This window comes from Poeciliopsis prolifica, unplaced genomic scaffold, assembly GCF_027474105.1.
Source record: "Poeciliopsis prolifica strain line A6 unplaced genomic scaffold, Auburn_PproV2 SCAFFOLD031, whole genome shotgun sequence".
Lineage (NCBI taxonomy): Eukaryota > Metazoa > Chordata > Actinopteri > Cyprinodontiformes > Poeciliidae > Poeciliopsis > Poeciliopsis prolifica.
In genome coordinates this window covers 3,186,339-3,204,565 of record NW_026562406.1, presented here as the reverse complement: position 1 = coordinate 3,204,565, position 18,227 = coordinate 3,186,339, and the positions used below count along the sequence as shown (strand labels likewise).

Below are 18,227 nucleotides of genomic sequence, written 5' to 3'. Positions count from 1 at the left end.
ACGTAACTCTTGAAAACATTAATAAAAATGTTTATGTAATCCACAAATAGAAAATATGGATTAAACTCCATGTTGAGATTATTTTTAAAACCATTCAGTCAGTACACTTTCCATCCAATTTGGTGAGATAAAAGGGCTAGGAATTGGAAATTAAGCCAATTTTAGATCTGATCTCTAAACGCTAGTACTGAAAAATATTTCCTCGATTCATTTTTTTCCAAGGTGCCTTTGCGCTCAATCTGACAATTTAGAAAAATAAGGCTGATTCAAAAGGCCACTGTGCCTAAAGGTCGCGTGTTTATCAGCCGCTCTTTTTCTCTCTCTCTGTGCATTTAATGGCATTTGACCTTCTATGAAATATTAATTATCACTGATGCGGTCTTAGACAAATGAAGATCGACAGTTTTCTCATGCATTAAGCTAGCAGCTGGAATTGCTCAGTTCTCATTTATTGTACCTGGTCACATGTAAGGGTGGGTGGAGAAGATGATGAGGGGTATGCTCAATACTGTATTAACATAGCCTGCAGGATTCTACCAAGCCCAAAAAACTGGATTTTTGTCTCTTGCCTTTCAAAAGGCACCTTCCTAGTGGTCTGCGTTCAGAGCTGGAACCCGTAGCCACTAAAAAGGTGAGTGCAGTCTCCCTGTTAGCGGCGCTCAGTCCAGAGGAACCTCTGCCACGAGGGGTAGGGTAGCAACCGTGGCCTGCTTGGATTCCTTCATCTTATCGAGGCCGAAGAGCAGGTCCAGCTGCGTTACCGGCCGTAGCCGATCCTCGTCAACGGGCCTGAGATGGAGAAAGTATGAAGGTCTGAGATCTTCTGCATACAGTAAAACGAACATCAGTTTTAATACTAAACATTTTCTTATAGTAAGTCACAAATTACAACAACCTTCAGTGTGATTTATAGGCCACACAAACCAGAACGTAACAGAGGAATTGAAAGACAGTCATTAGCGAGGCACGAGTTATCGGCGTTAACATCGGTATCGGCCATTTCTAAACATACTGGTACCGCTCTCTCCACTCAAACAAGGCAGGTTCTGAACCGATGGTTATGTCTGTCTTGTTGCCGTTTCTGTTCCTGGAGCGGGGGTCGGGGAGAGTCCTGCGGTATTTGTTTGGTAATGCAGCAAAGAACTGTGAGGTTAATTTTTCTTTTCATATCAGTGCACTCAAAAAAAAAAAAAAAAAAATCATCCATAATTTAAAAATGAAAAAAGTAAAATTGCCGAATTGGTCCATACTTTAACTAGGTCATTCTAACACATTAATATAATTCAAAGTTATACAATTTATTGCAGATTTCACTGTTTAAAAAAAGAAGCTCTGCAGCATGATGCTCCCACCACTATATTTCAGCATGGAGATGCGCGTTAAGGTTATGCGTGGTGTTAGTTTTCTGCCACACTGAGCATTTTCTTCCATCCTGTGTCCCCAACATGGTTTTGGACAAACTGCAAACACAAATTCTTACTGGTTTTTGTTAAGTGACGTATTTCTTCTAGCCATGTTTTATGTTCTCAAGAAAATGACCAGTTTAATAAATGTTGTAATCCTGAATCTTTGTGTTAATAAAGCAAACCAACTTGTAAATGTGAAAGTCTGTGGTGCTACTGTGTGCAATGAGGAATAGATGATCAGAGCCGTCTGTGTGTGCAAAGGACGCAAGAAGCTTGTGGTGTCAAAGGAGCATTTGACACCACAAGCGTCTTGCTGCCATAATGGAACGCTCCATGTATGGAGCTCTGAAAAGAAAATAGTTTTTTTTTTTTTTTTTCCCCTTCAGCAATAATGTTCTCTTCATCAAGGGATTTCAGTGGTTGCTTAGCAACCGGGCTACACAAATAAGATCTTGCAAAAACCGTTTGCAAAGTCGACCAGATCCATTTGGCTTAATGACTTCCAGAACTGTGTGATGCTGATGTTTTGTTTGTAGGCAGTCAAGTCACCATGTTAATGGAAGCAGTAATGGAAATATTAATGAAAAACAAAATCTTACTGAATGCAGAAAATCACCAAAGGTGTCATTTGATCAACAGCAATGGAGACGTTACCAACTCGAGGTTGGTTTTATTTCCTCTTAAACAAGGATTAGATTAGCATTTTCTCTCTGCTAAGGTGATCCAGTCTCAAGAATACACTTTCAGCTGGACGTAAACTTCACATTTATTAAGCCAAAAATCACGACGTAATCTTTAACTCCTTTTTCAGTCCCCTCTGCATCAGGCCTGTTTTTCCTCTGAGACAAAAACATTTGGGGAATGGAGGATTATCAACAAGAGATTAAAAAAAAATAAAAAATTAAAACGAGTTTTTGGTTGTTGTTGATAGAAACTCCAACAGGTTTGAATAGGTGAAATGACCAGCACCCCATCCATTCAGAGGCAAAGGAATAAGCAGCTAAAGTAGCTGATAATAAAACAAGAAGACGTCATCAATGGTGGAACCAGACTGAAGCTGGCAATGCGGGCAGAAACCAGTCAGAAACCATGGCAACCTCCCCTGCCAACTCTGGTCGCTCCTGCCTGGTAACTGGCAATAAAGTCCAGTAGTGCCAAAAAAATAAATAAAAATAAAACAAATCGAACTTTTACTTCTACAAGTAGTAACACAGGACCTTTAGTTGGAAAAATCTAAGTTTTAAAACACCAAAGCAAAAACCAATAGAAGGAAATCAGTTTACTCATTAATCTTATGTTTAATAACTCTACATCGCATTTGTCACATTAAATATATAACAAAGATATTTTTTCTCACAAACCACAAAAGCAAACATCATTTATCTAATGCGAAGTACTAAAAGGTAACTACATTTCATTTGCCTTTAAATGAACAGGGAACTAAAACCGTTCAGCCTTCCTGACTTTAGATCTTCGTATTCTGTGGACTCCAAATTTATATACTTATATCCCCAATCAAAATCGTAAACATGAGGGAAAGCAAAGGTAAATGCAATGTAGCAATAGAATGGCCTTATCAATTTCAATTTCATTCAACCCCTTTAAAATTCAAACTGAGTGTCATGAGTTGATCAAAAGTTTAAGAGCATATCTAAAGCCATGGTTCAATGTGAAAAAGAAAAACAAAAAAGAAAGAAAGAAAAGCTCAGACACCAGTAGCCCACCATTATTGAGAATCACTTCAAAAAGTAGTTTTAACAAGCTTGATATGAGTGTTTTCTGTCCAGGCGGTAAAAAGGGTTTCAAATAGTGATTACAGCAGTAGTGTAAAGGTTTAGGGCCGTTTTGAAATAAGCACTTGGAACAAGCGTCTGCCTCACTGGAAACGGCTGAACAACAATCCGCTGTTGCTGCCGAGAGCTTAGGCTGCCCTCCACTGGAGTACAGCGCTACAGACTGCTTGTTTTTCTTTTCACAGCTGTTAACACCAAGTTTTTCTTGTGTGTGTTTTTTTAGAGAATCTGTATCTTTAAAGGTGCATAAATATATTCTAATGCTGTGATTTAAAGCTTGCAAGTAATACTGATATTAAAAACAAAGTATGGCATGTATTACAGTACTGGACACTTTCATAACCCTGTACAGGCTTGTGGGAAGGTCCTCCTATAGGCAAACATCTCTACCGCACTGCAGCAGTGTGTTTTCAAATGTTTTCAACATAAACGTGACAAACAAACAAAAAGAAAAACTAGCTAGCAGTGATTTATTGACACGAAATTCAGCTTCCTCTAATTGAATGGCAGGCTCAAACTGACAGCAGCAGGAAGCGTGAATTAAAGTGGATTTAACAGAGTGGAGAGGATAATTTGCTGCTCCTGCTGGACTGCTAATCTATGCATTACATTCATTGTTATTATTATTACTTTCGCAAGTGGTTGAAATGAACAAAACTAACCCAGTCCTGTCACGGGTGTAGATCTGAGCCAAAAGATGGAGAAATCCTGTTTTTGAACTGTTCAGCTAAGCTGTTACTTTCATGGCTTTTAGCACAGTTTGAAGACATCAGTTAACCTTACGCATGTTTTGTTACAAAATCTGAATCACATGACTGCAGCACATGAATCACAGGACTGTTGACATGCATCGTTATGACACGCTAAGTGCAGGTGTGGGACTTACCCTTCCTCCTCCTCGCAGCTCTGCAGCTGCTGCGCGATCTGCCTGATCTGCTCCTTGCGGACGAAGTCCCTGACCCGGTACATGGCGGCGTCGCGGCAGAGCTCTCGGAGGTCGCTGCCCGAGTATCCGTCGGTCTTCTCTGCAATCTCCTTCAGATTTATGGCGTTGCTCAGCTGCGCGGGACAGAAGGACAAACGCTGCTGTGAAAATTACATCCTGTTTGTCACTCGGCCGTCCTGAGGCTATGTTTTTGTCTGTCAGTGAAAAAAGGCTTTAAATCCTGATGGGATTTTTTTTTTTTTATATAGTGACTGGAAAAGAAAACAGAGCTGTGACAAAGTGACTAAAGAGAATGGCATGTTGGGAAAAAAATAAAAAAATCACAACTCACATTTTCTCCTGCTAAAATCAGCCGGAGGATGTCTTCTCTCTGCTTTGCATTCTGCAGTGACAGAAGCACAAAGTTAGCTTTGGGTTAGAGATCACTGAACTAAACAAATAAATCATCAAAGTATGCATAGTCATGCAAAAGTATCCTGACAACCTAAACTTTTCCTGTATTTGTCAAGTTATCATCACAAATTTCGAATTGTATGTGATTAGAATTGCAAACACAAGGCAGCACTTCATAGGTAGATGGAAGCATAATGATAATTTTACTCCACAGTAAAAAATAACTGAAAAGTACGGATGCAGCATTCAGTTCCCTTTACTCTCATGCCCTTAAAAGAAGTCCCCCACCTACTGTCATGTACATAAAGTAGAAATGAGGGCTCAGCCATTTGGCTTGAAGATACAATCTCAAATTATTTTTTCAGACCAGTTCTGATTTCAACTGTTTTTTTTTTTCTCACATTCTTTTCTTAAACAGAAACTCAAATTGACAGAAAATATTTTCAAAAATATGAATTTTATTTCAATCATCCCTTTCATGACTTGTATAATTGAGTATTAAAGCCTGGTTACATGAACACTTTTTTAATTACAAGAACATAATGATAAAATTAGCCGAATATACACGCAATTAGACTAAGGGAACGTCTTGACAGCAATCATCGTCACATCAATTATAGTCCCACAAACACAAATACTACTCTTGAGAAACATTCCCGCATTGCAATGAATTACTTTAGGACACCAGTCACATAAAGAAGTGTGATTTCTCTCACTAAATTGCGCACAACAACTGTATTTTCATATGTAGTGGTATTTATTTATTGTTGCTTTCATTGAACAGTGGGAAAAAATGTCAAGACAGATTTGCAGAGTCTTAAACATTATTAATCAGAATTTATTGTGACAACAATAAATCAAGATTCTTATCACGATAAGAAATGTATCACGATAAACAATAAACGATACAATAAGTACCCAGCCCAAGTCCGTGTGTATACTGACCGGCAGGCCGATATGAAACGTGGCAGGCATCCTTCGCAGAATCGCCGGATCGACATCCTGCGGCCTGTTGGTGGCTCCCATCACCATCACCTGCAGTCCCACAGAGCCACAGCCGCTCATTCCCGCACTGTGCCTTTAACACAGAGGATGCTTCGGCAAACTGAGGACGCCTAACTTTACCTGGGTGGTTGTAGAAGTGTCAAGGCCATCCCACAGGCTCATGAACTGGGCCTTCATCATGGCTGTGGCCTCGTGATCCAGACTGGAGCGGTTTCTTAGAAATGACTCTAAAAGACGAGACGCACATTCATTTCAGTAAAACTCACAGTGAACGTCAACTGCAAAACCATAAAATGTTACTAAGTATTTCTAGACCAAATATCTTGAAATAAGACTAGAACAACTTGAGTAACTTTTAAGATGGATATAAGATATTATTTTGAGAAAATAATTTCTTAATATTGATAAAAAAAACTACTTGTACCATTGGCAGATTATTTTAATTATCACAAGACATTTTTTCCAGTACAAGTTACAAGTAAAAATAATCTGTCAGCAGACCTAGCACTTTTTCATCAATACGAAGGATTTATTTACTTAAAACTAACCCATATATCTTGCTGAAAAGTTACTTGTAAATTAGTTTAGTCTTATTTCAAGTTTAAGAAGATATTTTCACCAAAAACTAGACAAAAACATTTGGTAAGATTATGTGCTTTTGCACTGCAGCTACAAAACATAAAGAATGAAGTACAAAAATGAAAAAGAAATTGACCTTCTTCTTTAGCTCTGCTAATGATCTCAATGATCTAAATGTACCAATGCGCCATACAACTCACCAATCTCATCAATAAAAATAATACAAGGCTGGATTTTGACGGCCAGTGAGAAGACGGCGGCAGTCAGTTTCTGTGACTCTCCGTACCACATGTCTGTCAGCGTGGAGGCCTGCAGGTTGATAAACTTGCAGCCTGAGGCTTTGGCTGTTGCCTTGGCAATCATGGTCTTCCCACATCCCGGAGGACCAAACAATAATACACCTGTAAAAAACAAAAGATAAATCAGAGGGAAAAAAACTAAATAAATAAAAGTCAGCTGAAGGATTGAACTAGATTTCAGCAGCAGCTAAATTTAGAGCTTAAGCCATTCTGGAGCTTGGTGTGCCAAACAGTGAAATAACTCCACACACCTCCCTCTACAATTTATGCACTGCTGCCACATCACATGGATAAATCTGGTCATTTGAGATTAAGCTGACTGAACCAGAAGGATTATAAAAGGAATTCAAATAGCTTAGTTATTATTATTTTGAACGTCCAAGAGAACTTGGAGAATGTTTTTTTGTGACTGCATGTCTAGTCAGAACTGAGTGACTAGAAATACTTGAGAAGTAAATACTGAACATCTTCTCTTCTACATTGTGAAGAAAGGTGTTTTAAGCAGCTTTTCCACTTTTCACATCCTTTATAACTTGATAAAAACTAACAAAGTTTGCTCAGAAGATGGCGACAACTTTAAATCTTTTCATAGACAATGGTTGTTTATTATATTGAGGTGTAGAATACTTGTGATCGGACTCTATCACATGTTTGCAAGCAAACTAAGGATAAAATCAGTAATAAAACTAATTCCATTTGGCTTTATCATAGCAAGTTATATGCATTAGAATATGTGTTTTTGTGAAAGTAGTGGGCTTCTTTCATTAACAGCTGGACAGTAACAAGGGCAGAGAGAGAAGCTACTACGGGAATCGTACCAGGATCAACTGCTTTGAGGACTGCAGCCTCTGCTCATGGTGCACCTGCTCCACCACTGAGCCATGTGGTGACCTTTAAAATGATTCTTATTATCATTTTAAATGTACTTTGGGTTACCTTTAGGAGGCTGGAAGAGTTTAGAGTTGGGTAAAAGGTGTCTTTTCTGAAACGGCAATATAACTGTGTCCTGAAGCTCATTAATAATCTCATCCAGACCAGCTATATCTCTCCAAGACACCTGCAAAACAAAAACAAAAAAAACCACAAACATAGAGTCAGGGAAAGCACAATGATACAGAAAGATTAAAGACTAAATAAATATACGGCTTTAATAGTCCCTGTGCTACAGAAACAGAAGGAGAACTTTACCTTGATAGTTTGGGGATCGACTAAGAGAGTGGCGATGTTCATCTCATACTCAGTCAGTATGACGCCCTCCACGCCTATTCTCCTCAACAGCTCCTCTGCCTGGAGTTGGGACATGCAAGTCAGATAAAGACAACAGGATTCCAGAGTTGACAGCATAGGCTGCGTTGTCAAGGTTACAGTGAAACAGTCACACGGTTGTAGCTATTGGCACCTCCGGTAAAGACGTACGAGACGAGAAGATGAGAATGAGATTGAACAAGAAATAAACACTCAGTGGGATTGTAGTAAAAGAAAGGGTGATTACTGTTAACCATAGAATAAGGGAACCTAAATTTAACATTTGAATAAAAAAAAAAAGAAAAAAAAAAGACATAATACCCGTTTTTTGGCCTGGCTTTTCTGCTTAGAGGTGGGGTCCATGGCGTCCACCACCCATTTGATGCTGTAGTATGTGGCAGCACCAAAGATGCTCAACCTCACCAACAGGCCAATGACTTCATTCCTGGACAAGGGCCGCAGCAGGGCGTCTCTGGGCAGATCCTTCAGCAGCATCTGTGCTGGCCAATGTCAGTCCATTGGCTGGAGGGAGGAAGAGGCGGCGAAAAAGCAGCAGATCGACACAGAAACCAAACGGAAATAAACGGAGTCAGATTAGACGTGCATCATTAGAGCGTGATTTGGTCATTAAACTCATCTGACGTCAGGCGTGTTATATTGTCAATTATGTATTTAAGCGCAGCAGTTTAACAATAAAGACTCCAAATACAAACTTTGCCAGTTGTGACAGCGATTACGTCAACTTTGCGCTGCGAAGGACATTCATAGGTTAGCTTCAATACTTGAGGTTAGCTTAAACGTTCGCGGTACCACTTAAATACCGCGAATTGTTTCAACCCTGGCACTATTTATAGAAAATAAAATATTGTATGCTTCTACGTATAATTTAGTTTATTCGTCAAGACAAAAAAGAAAAAAAGGGAGAGATACAGACTTACCAAAACTGAAACGAGCAACGTTAGCAAACCTCACTAACGGCGCAACCGTTTTTGTGGCTCGGGTAGGAACAAACGCTTTTGTTCCGGAACGTGCCTCTCCTTGACAACCACTAGATGGCAGCAGCGTTCTCACGAAAAACGTTTCACGCGTGTCAGCACCACGGACAGCACTTTGATTCACGTCACACTTGATGAGATGAGGTGAAAAACAAACCGAGAGCGGATTTATGAGTTCATAAAAAAACGTTAATCTTGAAATCATCTAAAAAAGTAAAACTAAAAAATAAATAAATAAATAAAATATTTTGCATCAGTGTTTTTATTTTCTACCAGAGCAAAAATTAAGACGGCCTCTGAATTTGTAATCGCTTTTCTTTTCTCTTTAGACTTTTAATAAGATCACAATTATTTTCTGCCCAGTAGTTGCACTATAGGCTTGTTGTAAATACAATGTTCTAAGAAATGTCAGGCTTTCAAATTTCAAGGCAACATAAGAAAATTCAATACTAAGAAATTCAACTGTTTTCAGAAGCCACCTGTACTTGACCGTCCACTGAATTCAACTCAAAAAGTAGTAAATTAATGTTGTAATGTTAAGTTGTTGTTGGTTTTCTTTTTTTTCTTTTTTACATATAAAATATATTCGTTTAAAAAGCCCAAACGACATAACATTTGTTATGGAATTTGTGTTTTTTTTATGCGTCTGTACAGTAGAAGGAAAAACTCATATAACGGCAATTTGACCATACTTCTTTGGGGAGTAAAATCTGAAAAGTGTGGTCTGCATTTGTGCGCAGTCCCTCTAGAGTGGCATTTTGTCGAACCAGCCCTGCCGTAACTACAACCACGATTCTTTCTGAGTATTTTTCTGCCCACGTCACAGATCTGGAGACGGACATTTAAATGACGGACATGTCTTCAAACATCCATGGATGGAGAAATTCCAAAAGCTGCTAAACAGTTGTACAAATATAACAATAATGATTTATTCATTAAATATTGGAGAAAGATATAAGCACACTTTGTCATAACTTTGTTTAAACATGAACACAGATTTTTAAAAGCCAATACTTCTTTCACATTGCTTTTATGAGAACTGTCCTCTTATGCTTTGGATGTTGTGCAATTGGAACAATTCTTGCTTTTATTTATTTATTTATTTTTCTTTTAAGTCTTTGAACAGTTGTTTAGATGTGTAACCATGGTAACAATCGGTCATTTTTACTGAACGCTGATTCACGTGTATAAAGTTCAAATAATCCCTGACCTACGGCCGTGGAGCTCAGAAGAGCTTATAGGCAGCATTGATGAAGAGCGGAAAGAGCAGAGGAAGAAACAGGAAGTCCAAACCGTCTCTTTCATTGACGGGCCGGGGTCATAACCTTGACTCTCGCTGCCTGGCTTCCTAACCACGTGACCAGACAGAGGCTTAAAAAGGAAACTTTTATATTTATACACCCCCTTTTAAATGGTTTGGTTTATTTCCAAAATGTGCTAAAAGTTTTCTTTTTATATATATACATAAATTCTCCTTTAACTTGTCTTTGTGAAACATGGCGTTGTGGTTGTTGGACTGAACATATCTCTCAGGAATGTCTGTAGATCCCCTGAGAACACTGTGATTAGACACCAAGCATTCACGAATGTCCATAGGGTGGGCCACATGCAAACACACCCTGGCGCGAGATAGCATATCTGAAGACGTAATCTTTGTTTGTCTTCCACTCCTTTCCAGCACTGTCTGATGATGAATAATTCAACCTTTCCTGAAGATAAGCCTCTGACAAATGGCCCGCTTAAATATGCAATTCATCACACAGGGGGACAAAGGGATAGTTAATTGTCACAGATTGTGAACTAACAACCACATGTAACTTTTTACCAATGCAGCCCAGAGGACAAAGAACAGGAGAACAGGAAAAATGTACTAGATTTTCAATACAATAGGGAAAAATGTCTTTTTTTATTATTATTTATTTTTTATTTATTTCAGCCTGCAGAAAAATAACCATCTCTTTATGGCGGTAAATGAATTCACCACAATGGATGCAGGTATTTCATCCTGTGCCAAAGCGCCACACGCAGTCAAGTCCACCGTTGTTCTGCAAAATTATACATTCGCTGCTCCCGCAGACACCTTTGGCTGAGGAAAAATGCTTCATAAAAAGCGTTTAATCCTTCTGTACTGCAGAAGCGAGTCCCAGGAGATAGCAGCCTATAACGGGGCCATTTTGATGAGGCTGGGCATGAAAGCATAAGTTTGTATATCTGCAAGGAACAGCCTGGCTTTACATTCCAGCAATGCCTGTAGCACCTTGCCTCTCAAGCAGGTGGGAGTATAAGAGAGTAAAACACACACACATTTAGCTCCCTGTAAGCCTCCCTCTACTGTCAGTGAACCTGAAGTAAAACTCAAAGCTTAATTTTTTGCATTCTGAAGCTGCATAATGTTGAGAAAATGGCCTTTGTGCTGCTGAAAATTCTGTAATGTGATTTTTGGGATGTATTGTTGAGACTCTTTTTTTTTTTGGCATGACAACCACTTTTCCTGCTTCTATTGTCATGTGTTAAAATATTTCACTTTGGAGATGAAAAGAAAATATGCTTTCCACCCTAGAATGAGAAAAGACCAAAGTCACATTACATTACAGTTGTCATATTTATTGTTTTATTTATTTTTTTTTAAAAAAAGTGAATGTTTGGAGGAGAACCAATTTGGTTATTTCACTTGTCGTACTTTAGCAAAGTCATCCACAGAGATTTGATGCCGCCACTTCAGACTTGAAGAAACTTAGAATAAACTCATGCGTCTAACATTTACTTCCCCTTCTGAACAGATTTCTTTAAGCACATCCTGTTTCCAATCATCTGTTGCATAGGCATCATGTCTATGGCTTGTAAATACATGCCTGACTTTGAAATCTATCTTCTTGCGAATGAAAGCAAAACTATCATATCTCATCCAGGACCGCAGCATAATTTATGTTACCTGCTATTTGCTAGTTGGATCCTCAACAAAGCAACATAGCCAATTTTTTTTTTTTTTTCGCTTTTACTGATTTGGGAGGAGCAGGAAAAGGAGCCCGACAGGCCAAACATCATTGTATCACTGCAGCAAAAAGAATTAGCTGACACAGTGAGGCATCCTTGGGCCTTCTGCACTCCTTGTTCATTCTGCCAAGGTAAGTCTTGCGAGTCTCCAATCCAATGCCACCGCCAGGGGAAGGTGATTGCAGCCGCAGTTCCTGACAACCCTTCCAGACTTCACCATGGTTACTGAAACACTGACGATACGCCTAGGAAGGCTGAAAAAAAAAAAAAAAAAGAAAAAAAGAAAAGAAAAAAAAAAGTGATAATTTGTTTTCTTCTTTCCCCTCCATCACCTGAGACAGGTGAGAGAAGACTGTGCATTCCCAATGGCACGGCGGTCCATGCATAGATCTCTAGAAGAGGAAATAACTTTGTTGTGCGCGGATCCAGTGGGGTGGAAATTTATGATAAAATATTCTGGTGGGGTAAGTTGGGGGGGCGGGGTGAGGTGGGGATAAAATATTCTTTGGGATTTTTTTTTTTTCACTTTTTTTTTTATCATTTCTGAAATATTTCACAGGCATGTGTTGTTTTCCTCGGCGCCGCCGCCGTATTTTTGTGCTGTCAAGAAGGCTTTGTCAGCGGGCTGATAATGATGGCAGTTTGCAGCGAGTCGGTGTTTAGTGGCAATGTACTCAGCATCTGCGAGGATGACAGTGGGAAGTAGGAGCCAATTATCGCCTGAAACAAAGCATTGCGTTGTTAGAGTCGGGAACAGTGACAGGAGGAAGGAGTCGACTCGCAGGAGTGCGGAATTAGAAAACATGGAAACGCCTCACCTAATGCGAGGAATGAAAACGTCATGTTAAACTTAGGAACAGTTATGAGTCAAAATGGGGGAAAAAAAAATAATTATATATTTTTTTACAGCTTCGAGATAACACTGATCCAACTGTTCACTAAATATTATCACATGTCAACTCAACCAGATGTGTGTTCTCTGCATCGGCTGCCAAATTTGTCGCGCCCCTCCAGACAATGTCACTGTCACATTTTGAAAAACACTGGAAAATGTTTTTCCACCCTCTTAACTTGCTTGATTGCTGCCCATTCAAAGTCACTGAACTGGTCTTGCACCTCCAGCCTATTGGACAATTTCAAGTGAGGTTTAGTTTCCACATCTGCTGGGTTTTCATTCTATCTGGCGAGATGTTTATTGTTGAAATAAAACGTGACGTTCCAAGACTTGAACATTTGTATGATTCCTGTCCAGGGTGAAGTCCACCTCTCACCCAATGACAGATTCAGACGCCAGCCTGTACTTAAGCAGATGCAGATATGATTTATCTCACCAATTTGAAAAGGATCCAGGATATATGGTGCTTGATTAGATAGTCCAGGAAAATATGTACCTTTTTTTTTATTGTTACGATCACAAACCAAAGAATTTAAAACACGTGTTAGAATGTGCACTAATTTTTTTTTCACAGTGTAAGAATTTGAAAAGAGAACATTTTTATCACTCTTGAAATTTTTCACATTATTTTACATTACACCCCAAAACCACACTATACCTTTTGTTTAGATTTGATTTTGCAAAGCAGCAAAACAGTGAAGCCAGAGGGAAAAAAATAATCGTTTTCAGAATATCTTAAATAAAAATATGAAGTGTGGCACTTATTTGCATTCAGTGTGTTTGGGTCAGTACTTGTTGAATTTCCTTCCACTGCAATTGCAGCTAAAAACTAAAACTTCTGAGCGTTGTTTCTCCCCAGCATGCTTTTTCAGCCTCTGACAATTTTTCCTTCAAATCCCCGCTGCTCACTTTCATCACTGATCTGTCGAGTGTGCTCTTGTTCTTCAGGATCCTGCATGTTTACCGTTTTCCACTAAACATTGACAAAATGGCTGTATTAGTCCAGGGATTTTGATGTTCTGCACTTCTCTGATCATTATCTGTACTTTTTGTAAGCCACGTAACATTTTTCTTCCACTTCACAAAAATGTGACAACGTTCTTTGTTTTGGCCTGTCGCCCAAAAATTGATGTACAATGCAAAAACTCAAAAACTACTTCCCAGTGCAAATGCGTTAGCAGGCTTGAAATAAGACAAAACTCACTTACTAGTAACTTGCTGTCAAATTATAGGAGCTTGTTTGAAGTCAATAACTTTTGTTGACAGATTACTTCACTTACAACAAGACATTTTTCCCATTTTAGAAGATCTAGTAGATCTAGTGTTTTATCATCAGAATTACAGAATTATTGACTTAAATCAAGTCAGATCGCCAAAGTGCTTCACAACGAACTCAACATCACAGGTAAATAAATGATGAGATGGGAGTAAAATTTCGTACAAATATTAATTGGACAAATATAAAGTTGGCAGATACCAAAAGCTAGTAGTGTGAATAAAAACCAAACAATACTGAATTTCAGCTGCAGCAGTTTTCTTCCATCCTTTATCTTTTCTCTTTAACTAGCGTTGAAGGCCAGGGAGAATAGATGAGGTGAATATATGCCTGTGAGTCAGTTTAGTCTTACTTCAAGCACATTATGACATTTGCTCTAGAAACTAGACCGACAATACTTGATAGGATTTCTTTGTGTTTTTGCAGTGTAACTGCATTAATATGTGCGGCTTCACCGCGACAAAACATGAAAAGGTGGAGGTGGGGAAACTTCTGCAAAGTAAATCATCATTAAAAAAAACATAATAATAATAAAAAAGAAACCTTTTGTACAGCAATTGAAAGGTTTTTATTTCCTTCAGTGGTTGTGCAGGTTTTTACTTAAAAACCTTTTTTTGCGACTTCACAGACTGGTTAGGAGTCAGGAGCTCCAATCTCCAACCATCTCAAATGAACAAGGTCGCTGTATGGCCACATCCGCTCACCACTGCTGTGAAAAGCGGGACTTGTCTCTGTGATCTTCTGGCCTGACGTATTCTGAAAGGCGCAGATGAAATCGAAAAGAACAGCTTCAGTCGTCCCGAAAACATTTGCAATTAGAAAAGCTGAAGGGGAAGTCAGGTAGCGAGGATGATGGCCGCCCTCACGCTGGCTTCTTTAAAGCCCGGGAACGGCAGAGCCCCTCCTAGTGGGGTGGATGTTTAAGTCTGGAGAACGTGGAGGCTTGTCCCGTTGAGTGAAAACAATTGGCTGGCTCCAGGTCCAATTCATCAAAGTGACAGTGCTTGGCCACATGGAAATGAATGAATAAATAAAAAGGAAGACATTCAGTGTGCGGATAAAGAGGTGCCTGCTGGGTAGACGCCGTCAGAGATTGGCTGTCACAGTGTATACCATCCAGGCCTTCTGGGTAAAATGACATCCACCAACGCCGGAAGCCATGCAGAAATCCCAGACAAATAATGTTTGACGGTTGAAAAATAATTTAAGAAATAAGTTCTTCACACCACTCACTTTCACTTCAACTCTTGTCTGATTGTGGAAAGGTAAAAACGACCAACCAAACCAGGCGGCGGTTTGGGGGCGCCTGGTTTTTAACATTTTCGTCTCCTTTTGGACAAATTTCTTTTTGCTCATGTTGTTTCTAATCGTCTGTTACATAGGCATAATGTCTGTGGCTTGAAAATACATGTCGATACATTTTTGGGACGATGATCTTACAGTACAAACAGGTGAATAATTGAAATTGCCAAAGCTAAGTTTTCAGCTTATTTCTTTGCTTTAAACGTAACAAGTGTTTTTTATGCAGGCGATCGTTTATATTTTCATTTTAGTGCAGGCCAGGTTTCTGAATAGATGGTTGTCTTTTTAAGGCTTTAGAAATATATGTACAATTTAACCTTACAATTTATCTTCCAAAAGGACATGCTTCTCAACTTTAACTATTTTTTAGAAAAACTGGTCTATGGTCTGCAAAATACCTTCATTCACTTAACATTCCAGTTTAATTAAAACATAATATAAAGTGTAACTTATTTCTCTTTTGCTAAATGTCAAGAACAGAACTATATAGAGGTTTTTTTTTGTTGAAAAAAAAATGTCCTGAATGCTTGTGATGAAAAAACAAAATGAAGTTCTTGTTCAGGTCCCTCTAAATACTTCTGAACGAAGCCTCAGTTAATCTGTCATTCGGTGAATTCAGCCAAGCAGGACAAAGTGTTTTCCTTCCTTCCTTGTGATGTCTTCTCATTCAGCTGAGTCGCATCATTCCCAGAGGAGGATATGAATCTCAAACATCTCTGCGTTATCTGATGCAAAGTCCTCTTTGGCCTGGAGACGACTGGCGGTGCCTGGCTTCTTGCTTGCTGATTCTCGTTCAAGCTTCCTATTAATCAATCTTAATCGCCCGTCGGCCATTTTATTCTATTACTTTCGTGACGAAATGATGATTGATGGAGGTGGTGTGGGGCTTTCTGGAGTAAACGGAGATTCCTTCAGGATTTTCGGGCTGTGTCACCACCTGCATTTGCAAATGACAAGAGACGCATCACTGTCACAGGGCTGCAGTGCCCCATAGAACTGCAATCCAGCCTCAAAGAGGCAGAGGCAACATTTTCATTAGCTGACAAAAATGGCCAGACAAAAGTAGTAGCTTGATTGTCAAACCTTATCATTTCTAACAGTAGTTAGTTAGCATTCACTTACTGCACACTGCAGCTTTAAAGTATGAAATTTTTCAACCGAAATGAAACCTTGCAGTACAATATATGCATATCCTGTCTGAGAAGAAACAGGCTTCTACAGCTTTCCAAAGTGGCAGAAGCAGAAAGACGAAGAGGAGGAAAAGTGAGCTCATTCGGGCTCTGAGCCAGTGTCCTCCAGGCTACATGAAACACTGATGGACTTGATAGATTGGCTCGAGCACCGGGGGGGGTTGAGCTGAGCTGAGCGCTAACTGAGCTCCGGCTCTGGGAAGGAAAATAAATCTGGCTGTCACCAGCCGAGCCTCGAACCGCCGTCTCCCCGCTCATGGATGAACAGTCAAATAGTTCTCTTGTGCTTGACAGCGAAAAGTACATGTGGGGGGATTTCTGCAAAGAGTGATTGGAAGGTGTGTGAAATAAGGCCTTTTAATTCAAATGTTGTCGATAAAAGATAGACTCGATGCATTTGCTTAAAATTCTCCGCTCACTGCGATGAATGAAATTTGTCCATTGTCAGCACTTGAGCCCGGTTTCTGACTACACCCAGCCTTAGCATTCGCGACAGGCTCTGCTGACGGTGAGAAGCTGTAGCAATAGCAGAGAGCAAGACAGGGAGAGAAAGGCTGGGTTGAGTGGCATGCACACGGTCTTGATTGACAGCGCTAAGACAGGCTTCCTGGCACTGATTGGTTATTTCTAGTTTGCAGGGAGACGGCAGAGGAGCTTGATTTTTTTCACAGATTTTCAGTCTCATATTATACTTTCATGACGAAGTGAAAGTTTATGTTAAAAAAAAAAAAAATATATATATATATATATATATATATATATATATATATATATATATATATATATATATATATATATATATATATATATATATATATATATATATATAATAATAATAATAATTCCCTTCTCACCCACCGCGGGTGGTTCTTATCTTCTGAGCTCGGGTCCTCTACCAGAGGCCTGGGAGCTTGAGGGTTCTGCGCAGTATCTTGGCTGTGCCAAGGACTGCACATTTCTGGACTGAGATGTCTGATGTTGTTCCTGGGATCTGTTGTAGCCACTGCTCCAGTTTGGGGTTACTGCCCCGAGGGCCCCGATGACCACAGGCACCACTGTGGTCTTCACCTTCCAGGCCCTCTCCAGTTCTTCCCTGAGGCCCTGGTATTTCTCCAGTTTCTCGTGCTCCTTTTTCCTGATGTTGCAATCGCTTGGTATTGCTACATCAACCACAAGGGCTTTCCTCTGATGTTTATCCACTACGACAATGTCTGGTTGGTTCGCCATTCAGACATTGTAGCTGACTGGATAGCTCAATAATATATATACATATACATATATATATATATATATATATATATATATATATATATATATATATATATATATATATATATATATATATATATATATATATATATATATATATATATATATATATATATATATATATGGTGCCGCTTTTACTGTTCTACCTGAGGGCAATGAGCAAACATTTGAAACATTTTAAATGAACGAGTAAGACAAAATGTGTTCAATCACAAAACTGGCAGAATGCAGGTACATCCTCTTACAACATTAAAAACTAAAAATGGAAACAGACACATAATAACAATTGTAAACATAGTAACTAAATTCTTTTTTTTAATCTAAACTACAATGCCACAAATCTGAAATTTGTGGAAGAATGACAGTAAGGAAATCATTGTTTGAAGAAAGCCACATGAAGCCATGTTCACGAATATCTTCTGACACGCGATCTAAAAATGTACCGTCTCGTTTCTGACCCTCGGGTTTCAGTTGCAGCTCTCTCCTGCGGTGCAACCCATCCTGGTTATCTCTGCCCATTTGCACAAACTGCGACTACACACTCACAGGGTCACCACTGAGAAAAGTGCTTACAATGATGTATCTTGGCTCAAATCGATAAGAAGTGGATTTGGACTCTGCAGAGACGGCCTCGTGTACC

The 18,227-nt window shown here is 39.2% G+C and overlaps 1 protein-coding gene across 1 annotated transcript; it reads right to left on the bottom strand.

Annotated features, from left to right (window-relative positions):
• Positions 1-403: 403 nt before the first annotated feature.
• atad1a (ATPase family AAA domain containing 1a) lies at positions 404-8,695 on the bottom strand. The gene is made up of 10 exons (XM_055050576.1): positions 8,605-8,695; positions 7,988-8,188; positions 7,610-7,708; positions 7,358-7,478; positions 6,323-6,523; positions 5,664-5,770; positions 5,484-5,573; positions 4,477-4,527; positions 4,086-4,258; positions 404-789 (listed from the first exon to the last, which is right to left on the bottom strand). The coding sequence occupies exons 2-10, from the start codon at positions 8,159-8,161 to the stop codon at positions 660-662; spliced, it is 1,146 nt and encodes a 381-aa protein (XP_054906551.1). The 5' UTR covers positions 8,162-8,188; positions 8,605-8,695; the 3' UTR covers positions 404-659.
• Between the last annotated feature and the right edge of the window lie 9,532 nt (positions 8,696-18,227).